Source organism: Malaclemys terrapin, chromosome 11, assembly GCF_027887155.1.
Source record: "Malaclemys terrapin pileata isolate rMalTer1 chromosome 11, rMalTer1.hap1, whole genome shotgun sequence".
Lineage (NCBI taxonomy): Eukaryota > Metazoa > Chordata > Testudines > Emydidae > Malaclemys > Malaclemys terrapin.
In genome coordinates, this window is record NC_071515.1 from 7684043 (window position 1) to 7702381 (window position 18339).

At 47.6% G+C, this 18339-nt stretch overlaps 1 protein-coding gene across 4 annotated transcripts in view; it reads left to right on the top strand.

Annotated features, from left to right (window-relative positions):
- Positions 1-18339, top strand: part of SH3BP4 (SH3 domain binding protein 4) — a 184112-nt gene that overhangs the window by 90934 nt on the left and 74839 nt on the right. For all 4 annotated transcript variants that reach the window (XM_054044147.1, XM_054044144.1, XM_054044146.1 and 1 more), the window contains exon 2: positions 8392-8654. In XM_054044147.1, coding sequence (XP_053900122.1) covers positions 8537-8654 — 118 coding nt within the window. In that variant the 5' untranslated portion in view covers positions 8392-8536. The remainder of the gene's footprint in view (positions 1-8391; positions 8655-18339) is intronic.

Sequence of the window (18339 nt, forward strand, 5' to 3'; positions counted from 1 at the left end):
GCTTATGCTCAAATAAATTTGTTAGTCTCTAAGGTGCCTGTTGTTTTTGCGGATACAGATTAACACGGCTGCTACTTTGAAATCTGTAGTCTGGGAGAGTTATTCTAAGGCCTTGGCTACACTGGCAATTCACAGCGCTGCACTTGCTGCGCTCAGGGGTGTGAAAAAACATCCCCCCTGAGCGCAGCGAGTGCAGGGCTGTAAAGTGCCAATGTAATCAGCGCTGCACGCTCGCTCGCAGTGCTACAAGCTATTCCCCTCGGAGAGGTGGAGTACTTGCAGCGCCGCGAGAGAGCTCTCGCAGTGCTGGCGGCGCGACCACGTGGCAGCGCTGTGAATCTGCGAGTGTAGCCAAGGCCTAAGGTTGCTCAGTGGAGAAGTTTGCATTAGATCCATATTTCAGATCTCGTTTTGGGAAAATTGATGGATGTGATCCGTCCCTCCCCGCCCCAAAGTCAGGAGCAGTGTCTTTGAGTATACATACACATGTAGTACGAAATGTACATAAGGTAGGCTTCATTTTGGGACTGTTAGTCTTCCCCTCTATGCCATTGTTTTACTATACATGCACTCAACTTCTGTAGCATGTGCCTGTGAAAGCAAAGGTTGGTTTCTCTTTTCGTGGCTCGATGGCTAAAGTTTGCTGGTTGAGAATGTTGGTGAATGGAAGGGTCCAGTTGGCTGAATGGCAAGTAAAGCAGCATAAAGCCTATACCAAGTGGTCTGTAAATTATCCTTCTCCCTTGGGAAACCCTTATGCTTCTCTGGGTTGCTACTTAAATGTATCCTAGTTGAATAATCGACTGTCAAGCTTGCCCTGGCAGCCAAGATGTGGTTAATACAGGGATGGGCAGCAACAAAGCTGTTCAGATGTGCGTGTCCAAGTTGGAAGATGTTATCTAAACCTTATTTCTCCTTTATATATGAAATTCATGAACAAGAGAGAGCTCTGTAGCATTTGTTATGCTTGTTCACTGGAGCATCTTACAGCTGGACTATTAATACAGCTTTCTGTAGTATTGCTTGCTAGCTTCCATACTAAGAGATAGGAAAGGTTACACCCTTCTGCTTGTATCACCGCCAATAAATAAATGCAAGATACGCTTGGATTAATTGCATGTCTCAAAAATTAGCAATGTGTAAATTTACTCTTTTAAAGGAACAGTTTTTTCCACATTTCTTCTCCCTGACAACTTCATCTGCCCTTCTTGTTGATGGAGTTACTTTTCTCTGTTGTATTTCCTGACTGAAGCCTTTTGATCAATACAGTCTGTTATTCCAACTCGAGCTTAGTTTATTTGTAAATCTCTGAGTCCTAGCTCTGGAATGTTGGTGGCATGTCCTGAAACAATGTCATTAAAACAAAAATTACACAAAACTTGGGGGTAATCGTCTGTCTAAACCTAATGCATCTCTCCTTCCCCTTTCATTAGCCACATTCCAGACATGTTGAGATGGGAAAGATTGTGTTGAAACACATTGAATACAAGTGTTTTAACCATCAGTCCTCAAATGTAAATTTCCTTTCATTGCATTCCAGCAAAAGCACTCTATCCTTAAGGGTACACTCGTTCCTCCTGGGAGAAACCTAGCAGTTAACATTCAGCCTCAACCAGGATTGTTAGAGGAGTAAAAAGCTTGTCTTCATGTTTACTATTATCTCACTGTTCCTATCAAAGCCCTGCCCCGTCTAAGGGGTTCTGATCTGTGTGTATTTCCTAAAAGTTACAAGTCTTGTTTTTTTTTTTTTTCCATTTGTGAGCAGAAAGTTTAAAAGAAAAGTATTGGAAGCAACTTCAGCTTTGTCTGGGCTTCTGACTCTCAAAATGTCAAATCATTCTAATTTTTGGTATAATTTAAGTGCACTGTGTTAGGCAGAGCCGGTGGGATGGTCCAGTGGGTAACGCTCTCATAGGGTTACCATATTTAACAAATAAAAAAAGAGGACCCTCCACGGGGCCCTGGCCCCGCCCATTTCCCACTCCCCGCCCTAACTCCGCCCCCTCCTCCCTCCCACTCCCAGCCACACGAAAAGGGCTGCCCGAGCGCTACCGGCTTCACGGTTTGCCGGGCAGACCCTGGGCCCCTGGCCGGCGCTTCCCCAGCACAGCTGGAGCCCGGGAGGGGAAGCACCCAGCCGAGGGCGCAGGGTCTGGAGGCTGCGCGGCAAACCGTGAAGCCGGTAGCGCTCGAGCTTCAGGCAGCCCCTATGCCTCCGGACCCTGCGCCCCCAGCCGGGCACTTCCCCTCCCGGGCTCTGGCGGCGCAGGGTCCGGAGATATGGGAGCTGCCCAAAACCCGTAGCGGTCGGCTCTTAAACAGAGCCGAAGAGTCAGGGGAGGAGCAGAGCAGCCGCGGGAGGGGAAGTGCCTAGCCGGCATTTTCCTGGACATGTTTGTCTTTTTGGCAGTTCCCCCCAGATGGGGGTTTGATTGCCGAAAAGCCGGACATGTCCGGGAAAAACCAGACGTATGGTAACCCTAGCTCTCGCCAGGGATGAATTCCCTGCTCCTCCACAGACGTCTTGTGTGAATTAGGCAAATGACTTGGTCTTGGTCTATGCTTAAATGTTATCTCAGCATAGCCATGCTGGTGCGGGAGGTGAAAAAAATCACCCCCGACTGATATAACTATGCAGATAGCCATCCTCCAGCCCCCCAGTGTACATACACCTATGTCGACAGAAAAGTACTTCTATGGGCATTGCTAACGTCCTTGATAGAGGTGCTGTTCCTCCACCGACAGAACATCTTCTGTTGGCATAGGCTGTGTCTTCCTGTGTGGGCTATGTCCATGTGGCTAGGCCGACTTAAGTTTCATAGTGTAGACAAACCCTTAGCTGCTTTGTGCCTCAGTTGCCCAGCTGTACAATGGGGATAATAGCACTCCCTACCCCACAAAGTTATTGAGAATAAATACATCAAAGACGGTGAGGTGCTAGCTGGAGGATCCTCTGCTACTTGAAGTCTCTAAACCACAGGATTTGGGGACTTCAACAGCAGAGTCAAGGGAAAGGGGTTGGGACGGCTTTGTGGCCTGCATCATGCGGGAGGTCAGACTAGCTGATCATAATGGTCCTTTCTGACCTTAAAGTCTATGAGTCTATGAGATGCTAGGGTGACGAGGCAGCTGTTTGAGAGGCAATGTGGTCTAGTTGATTGGGCCTGGACTGGGCATCAGAAAACAAGGATTCTGCTCCCAGCTGTGGCCTGGGGCAAGACACTTCAGCCCCCCTTCCCCTCCCATCCTTTACCTGCCTTGCTTCCTTATAGCATACGTTCTTTAGGGCCAGGGCTTTCCCTTACTAGATGTTTGTACTGCACCTAGCACAGTGGAGCTATCGTATTGGGAACGGATATCTAGGTGCTTCTGGGGTACCAGTATAATAACGAAGACAGCTGTCTTCAAAGAGATGCCATTTAACTGGGGGTGCAGGGAGAGTGTATAGTTTCTGGGATCTCAAGTGAAAACAGTGTTCAGTCTCCTCAGTAATGGACGGGTAAATATACCATAAGCAGAACCGGCCTATGTTGTGCTAGGCAGGCTGGAGGATGAATGCCAAGAGTGTTATCTGCAGTGGCACTGCACCTAGGTTGGCTGTCTGGTACAAATGAGTAAAATATATTTCATACACTGTCGGCTTCTATGCTGCTGCATGCCTTCTATCTCCAAAGCCTGGAGGTCTGTTTGAATTCCCATCTGCAGCCTGCCCACTTGCTGCCTGCCTAGGTACATCCATGGGCGCCCATCTCTAGGCACTCCTCACCATAGTCTCTGGAGCCCCAGAAAGTGCTTTGATCAATCATGCAGGAGTGGTTGTCCGACTCCTGGGTGGTGTGGGCGCTCCCTGGATCAAGAGCTAATTTGTGCCAGGTGATGGCTCCCAGCAGTCTGCAGTTGCTTAGTTTTCTTCCTTGGTTCTGGGGTATTTATCCATGCCGTGACTCTGACCTGTCTGATACTCCCCTCTGGAGTAAATAGATAGTTTTATTTGATGTGGTTTTTTGTTCAAAGATATTTATATAGGAAGCTTCCTCCACCACCCTGGATGCTCAGTCTACACACAGCACTGGGTATTGGTATAACTACATGTCTCAGGTGTGAAAAATCCACAACCTGAGAGACATAGCTATGCTGCCCTGACCCCGGTGTAGACATTACTAGGTCGAGGGGAGAAGTTACCACCTCTCAGGGAGGTGGATTAACTGTGCTGACAAGAGAACCCCTCCCATTGGTGTCGGTAATGTCTACACGGAAGCACTCCAGCAGTGCAGCTATGCCATGGTAGCAGTTTCAGTGCAGGTGCACCTGAAGTCTTTAAAAAGAGGATGGAGAAGTGTGTGTGTGTGTGTGTGTGTGTGTGTGGCTCTGGTTATGCCCGCATTACTGTGTAGATGAGCATAACTGTGACATGGGATAGAGAGGCTGAGGTTTGCATTGTCCTTTTCTTCATGACTCTACAGGGTATCTGCATTTTAAAGCCCTTGAAAGGAATCCAAAAATACCTGGGGTGCAATTGTTTAAACCTTCCCCCATCCCTACCCCGCTTGGTTTGCAAAGCCACCTCCATTAGATCAGTCCTGCTTTCTTTGCTCCTCTTTCATCCTGCAGGTAGGCTCTGTGCTACTTATCCCAGGAGCCTGTGAGGCGCATCCTAGATTTACTACTGTTGAGTGTTAGGAAATATGCTGCTGTCCACTTAAGAGTTCATTTGGGATGTCTTGCTGGAAAAAAAAAAAAAAGAGCGAGAGAAAAAGAGAGAACCACAGAGAGGCTGAAATTGGAGAGATTACCAGGAGTAACTTCCTTTGGATGAGGTTATGCTTTTAATTAACCTAGGAGTCTGCTGGGGAAAGCTCCAGGTTCTAAAAACTTAGCCATAGTGGCTTGAAAACTTCATGAGAAACCAAGACAGCAAGGGTCACTCCGTCTTGATGGGCGTTTCAAGGCTGGTTAGAGTTGGGATGCAGTGTAGTTGTAGCTGTGTCAGTCCCAGGATATTAGAGAGACCGGGTGCGAGTGGTAATATCTTTTATTGGACCAACTTCTGCTGGGAGAGGCAAGCTTTCAAGCCATAGAGAGCTCTTCTTTGGTGTGGGCCACTTCAGGTCGGGTGGGTTGTGAAAATCGGTTTCTAATTGTTCAATGGCCAGTGCCACTCAGTTTGCATGTAGCAGACCAGTGAGGTGTTGGAAAGCTTTGCAAGGGCTGAGGTGGAATGGAGCACTGGCCTGAAATCCAATTACCAGCCACGTGGCACCAGGGCCAGACCTAAGGGTAGTTTCTCAAAATGACGAATCCAGATTGCTCTACCTGGTTTGATTAGAAGGGAGAGGAGAAAAGAAAAGGAAGCTTGAGGCTATGTAAGCCCAAAGAGCTCTTGCTTTGCTTTTCCAGTAAGCCTTTTCGGTCTCAGCAGTACACGTCTAGATGGGGTCTCCTCAAAGATAAAGGTTGTAAGTCTTAACTATAACTCTGCCTCTTCCTTTGTGATGAAGTTTTGCACTATATCCGAGCAGTCTTTTTAGAGAGCTCTTAGTATGGGTGATCCGTTCCATTGCACGTGTTTCCTGCTTTGTGTATATGGGGCGTGTGCACAGCTGTGTTATAAACCTGGAGATTTGTCAAAGTGTTTGGGCTGTCTTACGAGCCAGTCCTGAGTGGATATGGCATTGGGGCAATTGGGAGAGATGTCTGGAGCTGATATTCTGCTTTTCTGTGGGCAGGAATGGTGTCCCTAGCCTCTGTTTGCCAGAAGCTGGGAATGAGCGACAGGGGATTGATCACTAGATGATTACCTGTCTGTTCATTTCCTTAGGGGCACCTGGCATTGGCCACTGTTGGATGACAGGATCCTGGGCTAGATGGACCTTTGGTCTGACCTAGTAGGGCCATTCTTATGTTCTTAAATGAAACTCTGTTCTGGCCATGAAGCTGGGGTGAAAGATGAGCCTTATGAAAGAGATGTACTTGGGAGTGAGGTTTTGGGATTCTCTTCTCAGCTCTGCCATTAACATATTTTGGTTTTGGGCAGATAATGAAAGATCTGTGCTTGGATTTACACATCTATATAATGGACATATAAAATGTGTTAGAAACCCAACCATCACCTTGGCCTTACCCACCTGTTAGAAGGGGGAAGTTGCAGAGATTTCTACCAGGTTGTTGTCTCTGGACCCTGCAGGAAAATTATTCTGGATATTTCTCGCTGCTTTCCAAAGGGTTTGGAATGGCAGCTGTGAAACTGACCAGAATCTCATGTTAATTTCACTTTGTGGCATCTATGGGCAGTTGCAGAAGCTCTGGCTCTGAGCAGTGAGGAAGGCAATACTGATCTGGTTCACATTTGGAAGGAAGATTCTTCGTAACCACAAGGGCTAGACATTACGCTGTTTTGCATTAGATCTTAAATCTTATAGGAATGGGGTCTGAGGCTCCAGTAGGGAAAGCTCTTGAGTATGTTTGGATTTTTTCAAGCCAAGTATAGTAATTGGTGCTTTGCATAAATAGATAAGCAGGTAATGACTTCAGTTGAGGCAAACATTAGAACTCAATGATTGAAGAAGTAATTGTTGACCATTTGCTTCAGTATCTAGTGGGGCAAATTTTGATTTTCATTAAATTTGTAGACAGATATTTGGATGCTAGAAATGAAAATCTGATGCTCTAATTCTCTCCCTCCCCAGAGGTATGCAACCCCACAATTAACAGAAACATGAGTTTCCACGTATTGAAGTGTCACAAGCTCCTTCCCCTTTGTGAGAAAAGAAAAAACAGGAGTGCTGTTCGTAGCTGTCCTGTGGCCATGGTAGAAGAGGGTTTGAGGTTCTCTGTGCTGCAGCCTTAAGGGAAGTGGGCAGGGTTACTTATTTCCCTTGTTTGCTTTGGCAACAATGTGCGCTAATCTGGGAAGTCCATGCATGTTTAGTTACAAGTTCTCTGGATATTTTGATAGGAAGTACCTGGAAATCTTTGTTTGTCCATTGCTTTAAATACGACGTTAGAATTTTAGATTAAAGTAAATTAAAAAAATTAACAAGGCTGTGGAGTTAAAGGTACAGAGAAGAGAAACTTCTCACCTTTGAGCAAGTCAAAAAGTAGAGATTTACCTAATGAGTGATGTTCCATGAGCCCCCTTTCTCCCAGTCATGGACCAGTGTAGAACTGTCATGTATCTGTGTTGGAAGGAACACTTAAAAGCATCTCTGCAAACCTGGAACAGCAAAGTGGGTGATACAGGTTGGAGGTGAGGTAGCTAGTTCTAATGATCTGTCACTGCCTCAAGCACCAAACTTGCCAAAAAAAAAAAACCTGTGGGCTGTCTGTACAACAGGTTATCCGAATGTAGTACACCGCCGACCTGGGTATGCATTAATCCCCTTTATGACTTATCTACCTGATGCTGTGGAACGTGCTAGTGCGCTTTGTGCCAATGGCTGCTGTTCCCCTGTATGGCAGATTGAACTTCTACCTGTTGGGTTTGCAGTGGGTTACTAATTGATCATTACAGTGTAAGTACCGTCCTGGTGAAGTGTGGCTGCACCGTGGATAGGTAGTCTCTGGGATCAGCCCTTTCCCATGTCCTCTCACAAGCTGGCTGTGGAGGACATATGACACTTAGCCATTCTCTTGCCTGCAAGACACAGGAGATTTAAGCATTCCAGTGCCTGCCTTTGTAGTATCTGTATTTAAATATATTCTAAAGCCTGGGAACTCTCAGTAATGAAATCTTAACGAGAAGTGTCAAGAACATCATGGTACTTCACTAGGAGGCAGGAACAGCCTGGTTTTACTTGCAGAAAATGACTCCAGGAGTGCCCTCAGTGAGTTGACTCTAATAATTCGGCATTTCAGGAATCCACAGCTCAAGACCACACAGTTTACAATACGTACTATCGGATTGTAACATACCCTAGAGTATAGTGCCTCTGAGTGGGAAGGAAGGACTAATTTATAACTCTGAGAACTGACACCCTGAACTGGTCCTTAAAAGGAGGAGCATTGGTTATGTTCTACAAAAAAGAGACTCCGTTATCAGCAGTAAGAAATGAGGCCCAAAGTCAAGTTATCCTCGGTAGCAGAGCTTTCAGCTCCTCAGAACTGGTGGCTTGCGCTAGAAGCGGTACAGGAGTTAGTTCTTGATGCCCAAGGAGAATTCAGGAACCATTTTTCTGTTTGTAAATGGTACATGTAGCACCTGTGATCGGGGCCCTGTTATGCTAGAGACATGGGAGGGGACATCCCTACCCACGAGAGCTTGAGCCAAAATCTCTTGAGATGCAGCTCAGTGCTATAACCACATGTTCATCCTTTCTACAGCCAGCCACCTGATTATTTCTACAAGTGAGCCGTGAATACCCACACTAACCAGCTCTTTTATTCTCCTTTCAGGTTGTTCGGCCTGTAAAAAATTGCACCTGGACACAGTCCTCTTGGCAGCTGGAATTTCCACGCTGGATGGTATAGTGCCTGCGGCAAGCCCCCCGAGAGGAAACATGGCCCACTAGCATTTCCCAGGACAGGGCAAGGTTTCAGGATGGCAGCCCAGAGGATTCGTGCTGCCAACTCCAGTGGCCTCCCGCGCTGCAAGTCCGAGGGGACGCTGATCGACCTCAGCGAAGGGTTTTCGGAAACCAGCTTTAGTGACGTCAAAGGTGAGCAGGATTTTGCAGCATTTGATATTTGTATTACAGTAGCAGGTGGCTCTGACTAAGACCAGCGTCCCATAGCATTAGGCTCTGTATGTACATATAATAAGACAGTACTGGACAAGACATACGAAGGGGGCACGGGGAGAAAGGAATGGTGGTAAACTGACTCTTCAGGTGGGAAATGAAGGGGTGAAGTAACATGCTCAAGGTCCCACAAGGAGCCTGGGGCAGAACTAGGAATTGAACCTCAATCTTGAGTCCCTGTTTAGTCCCTTAACCAGCACCGACTGCTTTCCCCTGCAATTTGATTTTCCTAATTTTCTAGTTTAAAATATCTCCTCCTTAAGGGGGTCAAAGTTTTGAGGGGGGTTTGTAAACACTTAGAAAGACCTGGGATCTTCTACAGCTGACTGGAGCACTCCGTGTCAAGGCAGTTTGGAGTCAAGGGCTGTGTGAACACAGACCCTAACTGGTATGGTGGAAGCAAGTGAAAATAGACTAGGCTCCTGATTGATTTCCATTGTCCTCTCCTGAAAGGGACACTTTCAACTAATTTATTACAATTGTGTTTAGTTCATTATCTAACAAATATTGATTTGTGAGTGGCAGGAAAGTAGGTTGTGCAGTTTGCCTCTTCACCCAGAGCACAGTCAGCCTGTGGAACTCATTGCCAGGGGATGTTGGAAGGCTGAAAGTATAACTGGGTTCAAAACAGAATGAAATAAGTTCATGGAGGATAGGTCTACCAATGGCTATTAGCCAAGATGTTCAGAAACGCAACCCCATGCTCTGGGTGTCCCTGGCCTCTGACCGCCAGAAGCTGGGACTGAATGACAGAAGATGGATCACTCGAAATTGCCCAGTTCTGTTCGCTCCCTCTGAAGCACCTAGCACCGGCCACAGTGGGAAAACAGGATACTGGACTAGACCCAGTATGTTCGTTTGTATGTTCTTGGGGGGGGGGGGGTTAGTCTGGTACAAATGGAACTGAAATAAACATGGCTTTTGTTTAGCAACGGTCACTTATGATCTTGCTTAGGTGCTCCTTCTCCTTCAGTAGATTGGCTCTGTTCCTTGTCAATCAGAGGACAGGCATTCCACCCTCTTCTCGTTTCGCTCACTGGAAGCAAGTGGCTACAGAATAACTCTTGTGTTCTAGTTAGGGGGCTAGCTGGATGGAGGGAGAAGATGTATCCTTGGCTTTGCGGTTGAGCTGGTCTCCCCTCCCTGGCCTGTGGGGCCCGTTACATGAAATGACAGAGCCATCCTCTGGCTCCAGGCTGCTCCTCACGCAGGCGGAAGGACAGCGATGGACCTTCCATTGCGGCACTAACCACAGGCCTCGTATGCGTCGCCTCCTGCCTGGAACGCGTCAGTTTTATCTTGCAACAAATGAACTGGTTAGTGAATAATCAAAAACGAGAACGGAACCCACAGCACCCACTACCGAGGTGAGTAGGGGGAGTATCAGAAATTGGAAATGGATTGTCAGCCAAAGCGATGGCTGTCTTTGGGATTGTGCAGATGGTGGTAACACACAAAGGCCTCGGCATCTTTGGAGAAAACCAGTCACCTTTGGGTCTCCCAGCCCAGCGTAAAGCATCAAGTGGAGACCAACTGAAACATGTCCCATCAGCAGAATAAACCATCTCCATTTTGCCCACTCCACATCTGTGGGAGATGTGGCCCTTTTCCAGGCTCTAATAATTACTTCTTTGTTTCCACCGGATACTAGTGGCAAAGGTCCTTGTGACTCATCAGCTGCTGCTTACGCAGATGGCATGGTGTTTTCTTCTAGACCAGCTTGCTGACCCAGTTCTTTGTCAGCTTCATACCCTGAGTACTGTGAAGCTGAGGCGGCCCGTATAGCTGGGGGGGACAGAAGAAGAAAAATAACCAGAAAAGTTTGGGTGTTCTCTTGGCAGCAATATACAGAGGACAAAGAAATGCTCCTTTCCCATCTTTCCTTAATCCATTTCTTCCTTCCCTTTCCCCACATACCCTTTGAAAATCACAAGTCCTAATGGCAGGCTGCACTTCAGCGATCAAGTAGGCCTGGCATGAGTTTTGATGCTATAAAACAATGCAGACTCTTTAGCGCACATATAACATTGGCAGTATTGCCAATCTCAGGCATTCAAAAATCATGAGTCAGGCCACACACAATCATGAGATTTCAAAAGAAAACTCCCCTCCTCCCCACATATTACTTTTTATAGCTTCTGAGTCTTTAGGGTGTCCTTGAACTGTATTTTCATGCATTTTACTCCAATCATAAAGGGTAGGAACTTATCTTTTTTCTAGAATGAAAGATGAGATTTTTCCCCCCCTAATTACATGACTTTGGGACTTTAAAATGATCGCTCGTGAGATTTATGATGAGATCATAAGAGTTGGCAATGCTGACAGTTTGCCCGATGAAGGAATGTAAAAGGTTATTTACGTTATTTCGAATAAGGTAGGGTATGAATGTAAAGCACTTTAGCTTTACTCCCTATGTGGACACCCTTATTCCAGAGCAGTTATTCTGTACTAGCTATGCCAGTCAATTTCCCTGTGTATGCAAGCCCTAAGACTGGGTCCAGCCTGGCCAAACTTCAGAGCAGCCTTTCCTGTGGGAATACCTGAATCATTAGGACTTTAGCTCTGTAATTGAGACCCCAGTGCTGACCTGCGGAGTAACCATGCAATGCTGATTTCTTTGGAACTTGCTCTTTACTCAGCTTTAAGTTCCTAGTGTGAGGTTTACTTGTTTCCCCTCCCCTTCCCTCCTTGAGCACAAGTGTGCACACCTCCCTGAAGTGAAGAACCTCACCCTTCTCCCGTATGATGTACTGAACAGTGCATAAGGTTAACCTGCTTGTTTGTTGGCTGGAGACTGACTGCTTCCTTGCTTTCCTTGTTTCATCACTCTTAGGCTGAACCCTAAAATGGCATTAACCATTCCCTACCACTTGTTTACATTAAATACATCAATGAAGCACTTTCATTTATGAACAGACAATTTATCTTAAAGGTGTGGCAGCTTCAAACCTTTTTGCAATTCCTCTGATTCCATTAAGGTGGGAAGGGTACAGAGTAGCTAATGTCCGACTAGGAAAGGTATACACCATTGAGACGGCGTCTTTAACTTTTCCTCACACAGAAGCAGGGAATGTTTAAGAGCTTTTCCTAAGGAGAACCAGGTGTTGGGGTTTCTTCTTTCCCCAGTGAAGTGCAGTCTAAGAAAATGGAATAGAATGGATGTTTGGATCCTTTTTTAAAATAATCTCATTGTACCCAGGGTAGTTCAGTACTCAAGGCCAGATAATCTCGACACTGCTTTGTCTAAATGAGCCGTGAGAAATAACTTCAGTTACAGTGAGGCAAATGCTGGCAAATGATAGGTGTAGTTAAAAGCAACAACAAAACCCCCCATTGGTGGCTTTGTTTCAAGAGTAGCTGAATGTAGAATTGAATATGGTAGGTTAAGTCCATTAATGGCTATTAGCCAGGAGGGTAAGGAATGGTGTCCCTAGACTCTGTCTGTCAGAGGGTGGAGATGGCTGGCAGGAGAGAGATCACTTGATCATTACTTGTTAGGTTCACTCCCTCTGGGGCATCCCACTGTCGGCAGACGGGATACTGGGCTAGCTGGACCTTTGGTCTGACCCAGTACGTCCGTTCTTATGTTCTTACGTAATAACAAAAGTCATTGTAGCTGTCAGCTGGGCTTTTGTTTGAAAATGTTAACTTAGTAGATTGTTTGTTAAGGTTGTGATTCAGCCAGGCACTTGGGTTTGGTGTCTCCACGCTAGTCCTGTTGAGTTGTATGAAGAACATGGTGTTCATACTGGGTTTGTTAACCCTAGTTGCTGTGGGTACATGCTCATGGAGCAGAGCATTCTGGGAGTTAAGGACACTGCAGGATCACGTGGGTATGTCTACACTGCAAAAAAAACAAACAAACAAAACAAAAACCCACAGCAGTGAGTCGCAGAGTCTGGGTCTACAGACTCAAGATATGTCTACACCAGAAATGCCACAGCAGCACAGCTGCTGTACTGCATTGTGGACACTACAGCATCAGATACAGTGTCTGTATCACTGTAGCTATGATCCAGCGGCCGCATCCCGTATCCAGAAACTATACAGGACGAACCGCCTGAAAGGCCTGAGGGAGATCCTTGATGGGACCTCATCCTACTGCACCATCCAGCCTGAAAGGCTCTATTCCTACTTCAAGGATGTGTTCGATCGCGAGGCCCAGACCGACATGTGACGCCCAGAGTGTCTTCTCCCGCTACATCGGATCAAACTCACAGAGGACCTGCAGTGCGACTTTTCCCCGCAGGAGGTGCTGGCGAGGTTGATGAGGACAAAAACACCGCCCCTGGAAAAGATGGCATCCACTACCACCCGCTGAAGAAGCGAGACCTCGACTGCTTGGTAGTCGCCACCATCTTCAACAAATGCAAGCAGTTCCGCTGCGTTCCCCGCTCCTGGAAAAAATCCATGATGATGTTTGTCCACAAAAAAGGGGAACGAGACGACCCCGGCAACTGGAGACCCATCTCCCTGTGCTCCACCATCTACAAGCTGTATGCCAACTGCCTTGCTGCAAGGATCACGGACTGGTCAGTGTGCAGGGGCGCCGTCAGCTCAGCACAGAAGGGCTTCATGTCCTACAAGGGATGCTACGAGCACAACTTCCTTCTTCAGACGGCCATCCAGGTGGCCAGGAGGTTCAGGAGGCAGTGCACCATAGCATGGCTCAACCTGACCAGGGTCTTCGAGTCCATACCCCACAATCACATCTTCGCCACCTGGGAGAGTTTGGGATGCCGGAAACCTTTATCCAGATCCTCCGGGATCTCTACAAGGACTGAACCACCACCACCATCCGCACCACGGACAGAGAGATGGATGCCATCCCCATCCGCTGCAGTGTGAAACAGGGCTGCCCCCTCAGCCCCATCATCTTCAACCCGGCAATGGAACCGCTCATCCAAGTCCTCTCCAGCGGCCCGACTGGCTTCAACCTGCACGGCAAGAGAATCAGCATCCTGGCCTACTCGGATGATCTGGCCCTGGTCATCAACAGCTCGGAAAGCCTCCAGCAGATGCTCAACGTTGCCAGCCAAGCCGAGTGGATGGGCCTCCGCTTCAACTCTATAAAGTGCGCCTCCCTCCACATCAATGGCAGTGCCAGGGCTCTGGTCTAGGCATCACGTTTCCTGATCCAGGGCAAGCCCATGGCCTCCCTCGAGGAGGTTGAGGTATACCAACACCTGGGCACACCCTCAGGAGTCTGCATCCGACAGACCCCCAAAGACACCATCATGGAGATCCTGCGGGACGCAGTCCACATCGACTCCTCCCTGCTCGCCCCCTGGCAAAAGATCAACACCCTCAATACCTTCCCCGCATCTCCTTCGTCTTCAGGGGATCGGCTCTTGCCAAGGTGCCCCTGAACACGGCCGACAGCACTATCAGGCAGCTGGTGAAGACATGGCTCTACCTTCCCCAGAGGGCCAGCACCAACATCATTTACATTTCCCACAGGCAGGGCAGCGCCAACATACCTCGAATGGGCGACCTGTGCAACGCGACGGTGATCACCCGCGCCTTCCGCCTCCTGCCCGAACCCGACAGTGCGGAGTATCGCGTATGAAGCTGTACGGGACATAGTCAGGAAACGCATTGCCAGGGCCCCCTCCAAGAAGGATGTCGCCATCTACCTCTGCAGCTCCCTGGAGGCTGACTTTGGGAGAAAGGGAGGAGACCTGTCCTCTCTCTGGTCCCAAGACGCCTAGAAAAGAGGATCGGCTGCCGCTGGAAGTGGTGCGAGGAGCACCGGGAGCTGGGAATATTGGTACTGCACATAAAGACCTCGGACCACACCATCGTCACCCCGACTGCCAGAATGATGTTGGAAAGGACCCTGAAAGATGCCATCCACTGCTACTATGCTGAGAACCTCAAGTGGAAGCCAGACCAGGGCAAGGTGTTCAAGGTGTCCATCAAGTGGGACGCCAGAAGCCACTTTGTCCCCGGGGGCAGCTTCACCAGGTTCACCGACTGGCGGTTCGTCCACCAGGCCTGACTCAACTGCATTCCCCTCAACGGATGCAAACAGCACTCCTGACGGCACCACCACAATGCCATCCAGAACCGGCTGGTGAAAGCCATCCCGCCATCCCTGGGGAAGATCACCGTCGATTCTGCCATCCCCAGGACAGACTGCGAAGAAGGTCCTCATGGTAGATGTCACGGTGCCATTTGAAAACAGGTCACCGTCCTTCCACGAGGCCTGAGCACGGAAGGTGTTTGAAGTACACCCCGCTGGCTGACACCCTGAGAGCCCAGGACTATGAGGTCCAGAGACATGCCCTGATTGTGGGAGCCTTGGGCACGTGAGACCCCCCCACAACGAACCGATACTGAGAGCGTGCAGAGTCGGTTAATGCTATGCCCAGCTCATGAGACAGCTCATGGTGTCAGACACCATCAGGTGGTCCAGAGACATCTATACAGAACCCATCACGGGACACCTCCAGTACCAGCTCAAGTAACCAAGGACCAGGGAAATAACCCGCTTCCTTCCCTGATGAACTAAGGGACACACCCCACCCATGTACTTATTCACTACACTGATACTGATTTGGCCTCTTAATACATTCCATGGGTGGCGTATCCGAGCCCACTTGTCCACTGACGCTTTAAAAACTCCCACACCCTAATCTGGGTCTATGCTGGTTATGTGATATGTATGTATTTCATGAACCTTGTGACCAATTCCTGTAATCCCTCATAACTCGAGCCTGACCCCAGATGACCCCTTGCGTATATTTAATTTTAAACATTAACTTTAATAAAAAATTTTAATCTATCTCTCCAAGACACAGTAGCTAGGTTGATGGAAGAATTCTTTCATTGATGTCACAGTATCTACATTGGGGCTGAGGTTGGCTGAATTATTTTAAATCAAAGTTGCAGAAGCTACCTGAAGCCTGCATCCCAAGCTAGGGGAAAAAATTCTTAGGGAAAGGTTGCAGGTCTTGTTGGATGCGCAAGCATCTCAGACAGGTGATTGAGAGAAAGCAGACAGTCTATGAGGAATAGAAGAAGGGATGGATCAGCAAGGAAGGCTACTTCTTGGAGGTCAGAAAGCGTAAGGGAAAAGTGAGAACTGCCAAAAGCCAAGCAGAGTTGGACTTTGCAACGGGAATTAAAACCAATAGTAAAATGTTCTGTAAAAAGAGAGCACGGAAAGAAGTGGGACTGCTAAACGCTGAGGATGGAGTGGAGATTAAAGATAATCTAGGCATGGCCCAACACCAAAATTAGTATATTGCCTCAGTTTTTAATGAGGCTAATGAAGAGCTTGGGGGTAGTGGCAGGGTGGCTAATGGCAATGAGGATATGAAGTAGAAATTACCACATCCAAGGACGAAGTCAAACAGTTTAATGGGACCAAACCGGGGGCCCCGGATAATCTCCATCCAAGACTATTAAAGGAACTGGCAGATGAAACTGCAAGTCCAATAGCAAGGATTTTTCATGAATCTGTAAACTCTGGGGTCGGACCCTGTGACTGGACAATTGTTACTATAGTTCCTATTTTTTAAGAAGGGGTGGGGGGAGAAGTGATCCAGGAAACTACAGGCCCGTTAATTTGACCTCAATTATATGCAAGGTCTTAGAACTAATTTTGAAACAGAAAGTAGTTAAGGACATAGTGGTGAATGGTAATTGGGATAAAATAAAACATGGTTTACAAAAGGTTGACCATGCCAGACCAACCTGATCATTATCTTTGAGAAGATTTTGTGGAGAAAGGAAATGTAGTAGATCTAATCTACCTGGATTTCAGTAAGGCATTTGATACAGTTTCATGTGGGAAATTATCAGTTGTATTAATCCCTATCTTTTCCAATTTAAGAATTGAAAAGTGGGTAAGGAACTGGCTAAAGGGGAGACTTTAACGGGTCATACCAAAAAATGATCTGTCAGACTGGAGGGAGGTTGTTAGTGGAGTTCCTCAGGGATCAGACTTGGGACCAATCTTCTCGTTTTCATTCATGACCTTGGTATAAAAAGTGGGAGTGTGCTAATGAAATTTGCAGATGACACAGTTGGGAGTCATTGCCAATACAGAAGAGGACTGGAATCTATACAAGAAGATCTGGATGACTTTGTAAACCGGAGTAATAGAAATGGGGTATTTAACGGTGCAAAGTGCAAGGTCATGCACTTAGGGACTAACAACAAGAATTTTTGCTGTAAACTGGGGACTTATCAGTTGGAAGTGACAGAGGAGGAAAAAGACCTGGGTGTATTGGTCATTCTCAGGATGACTGAGCCGTCAATGTGATGCGGCCGTGAAAAAGGCTAATACAATACTAGGATGCATCAGGTGAGATATTTCCAGTAGACAGGGAAGTGTTCGTACCATTACACAAGGACTGGTGAGACCCCATCTGGAATGCTGTGTGCAATTCTGATCTCCCATATTTAAGAAAGATGAATTCAAAGTGGAATAGGTGCAGAGAAGGGCTGCTAGGATGATCCGAGGAATGGAAAACCTACCTACCTTCTTCGAGTGCTGTCCCTGTGGGTGCTCCACTCCAGGTGACAGTGCATCCCAGCACCGTTGATCGGAGATCTTCGGTAGCAGTGCCTGGTCGGGATGCATGTGCTCAGCTGCTGTCTAGTTAGTCTGCCTAAGCGCACGCATCCCGCATCCCCCTCAGTTCCTTCTCAGCCGTCCTCGACTGAAGACAGGACTTGGGGCAGTGCTGATCCTCTTCCCTGATCTCTGAAGGAAACAATTACAAAGAATATAGAAATAGTTAGTTAGTAACATCCCAGTTGTTTCCCTTCACTTAGAATAGTTACTTAGTTTAAAAAAAAAAAAAAATTCCCCCTCAAGCTTGTCTCCCGCAGAGACACTCTCTCCCCCGGCACTCCTAGTGCCAGGGGCTTCAGGATTCAAGAAATGTGCTTCCTGTCAGGACTCTATGCCAAGGTCCAATGGATACTCACGTTGTGTGAAGTGCCTCGGCGAGACACACGTTCCTGCCAAGTGTGTCCATTGCACGAGCCTCAAAGCCAGGGCTCGTCGTGACAGGGACCTGCGACTGAAAATGCTTCTCATGCAGAAATCCCTGCAGCTGCCTCTGGAGATGGGCAATGTCAAACACTCTCCTTCACGCTCCCCGGCCAGGTCCGAACCAATTGGGAGCATGGCTTCACCTTCTCAGGCGAAGAGGCAAGAAGCCCAACTCTCTCCAAGCAGAGACTTTCACAAGGGTAAAGAGATCCTTACCCTCGGTACTGACAGCGCCGAAGGCAGGTGCCTCCGACCATCCCAGCACCTCAGCCACGGCTCCCATGGAGCGCAGAGGCAGGAACCTGCTTCCGTTGTATAAGGCGCTGGTGAGACCTCATTTGGAGTACTAGGATGATCAGAGGAATGGAAAACCTGTCGTATGAAAGGAGACTAGAGGAGCTTGGGTTGTTTAGTCTGACAAAACGAAGGCTGAGGGGGGATATGATTGCTATCTTTAAATATATCAGAGGGATAAATACAAGGGAGGGAGAGGAATTATTCCAGCTTAGTACAAATGTGGACACGAGAACGAATGGATATAAACTGGCCATGGGGAAATTCAGGCTTGAAATTAGACGAAGGTTTCTGACCGTC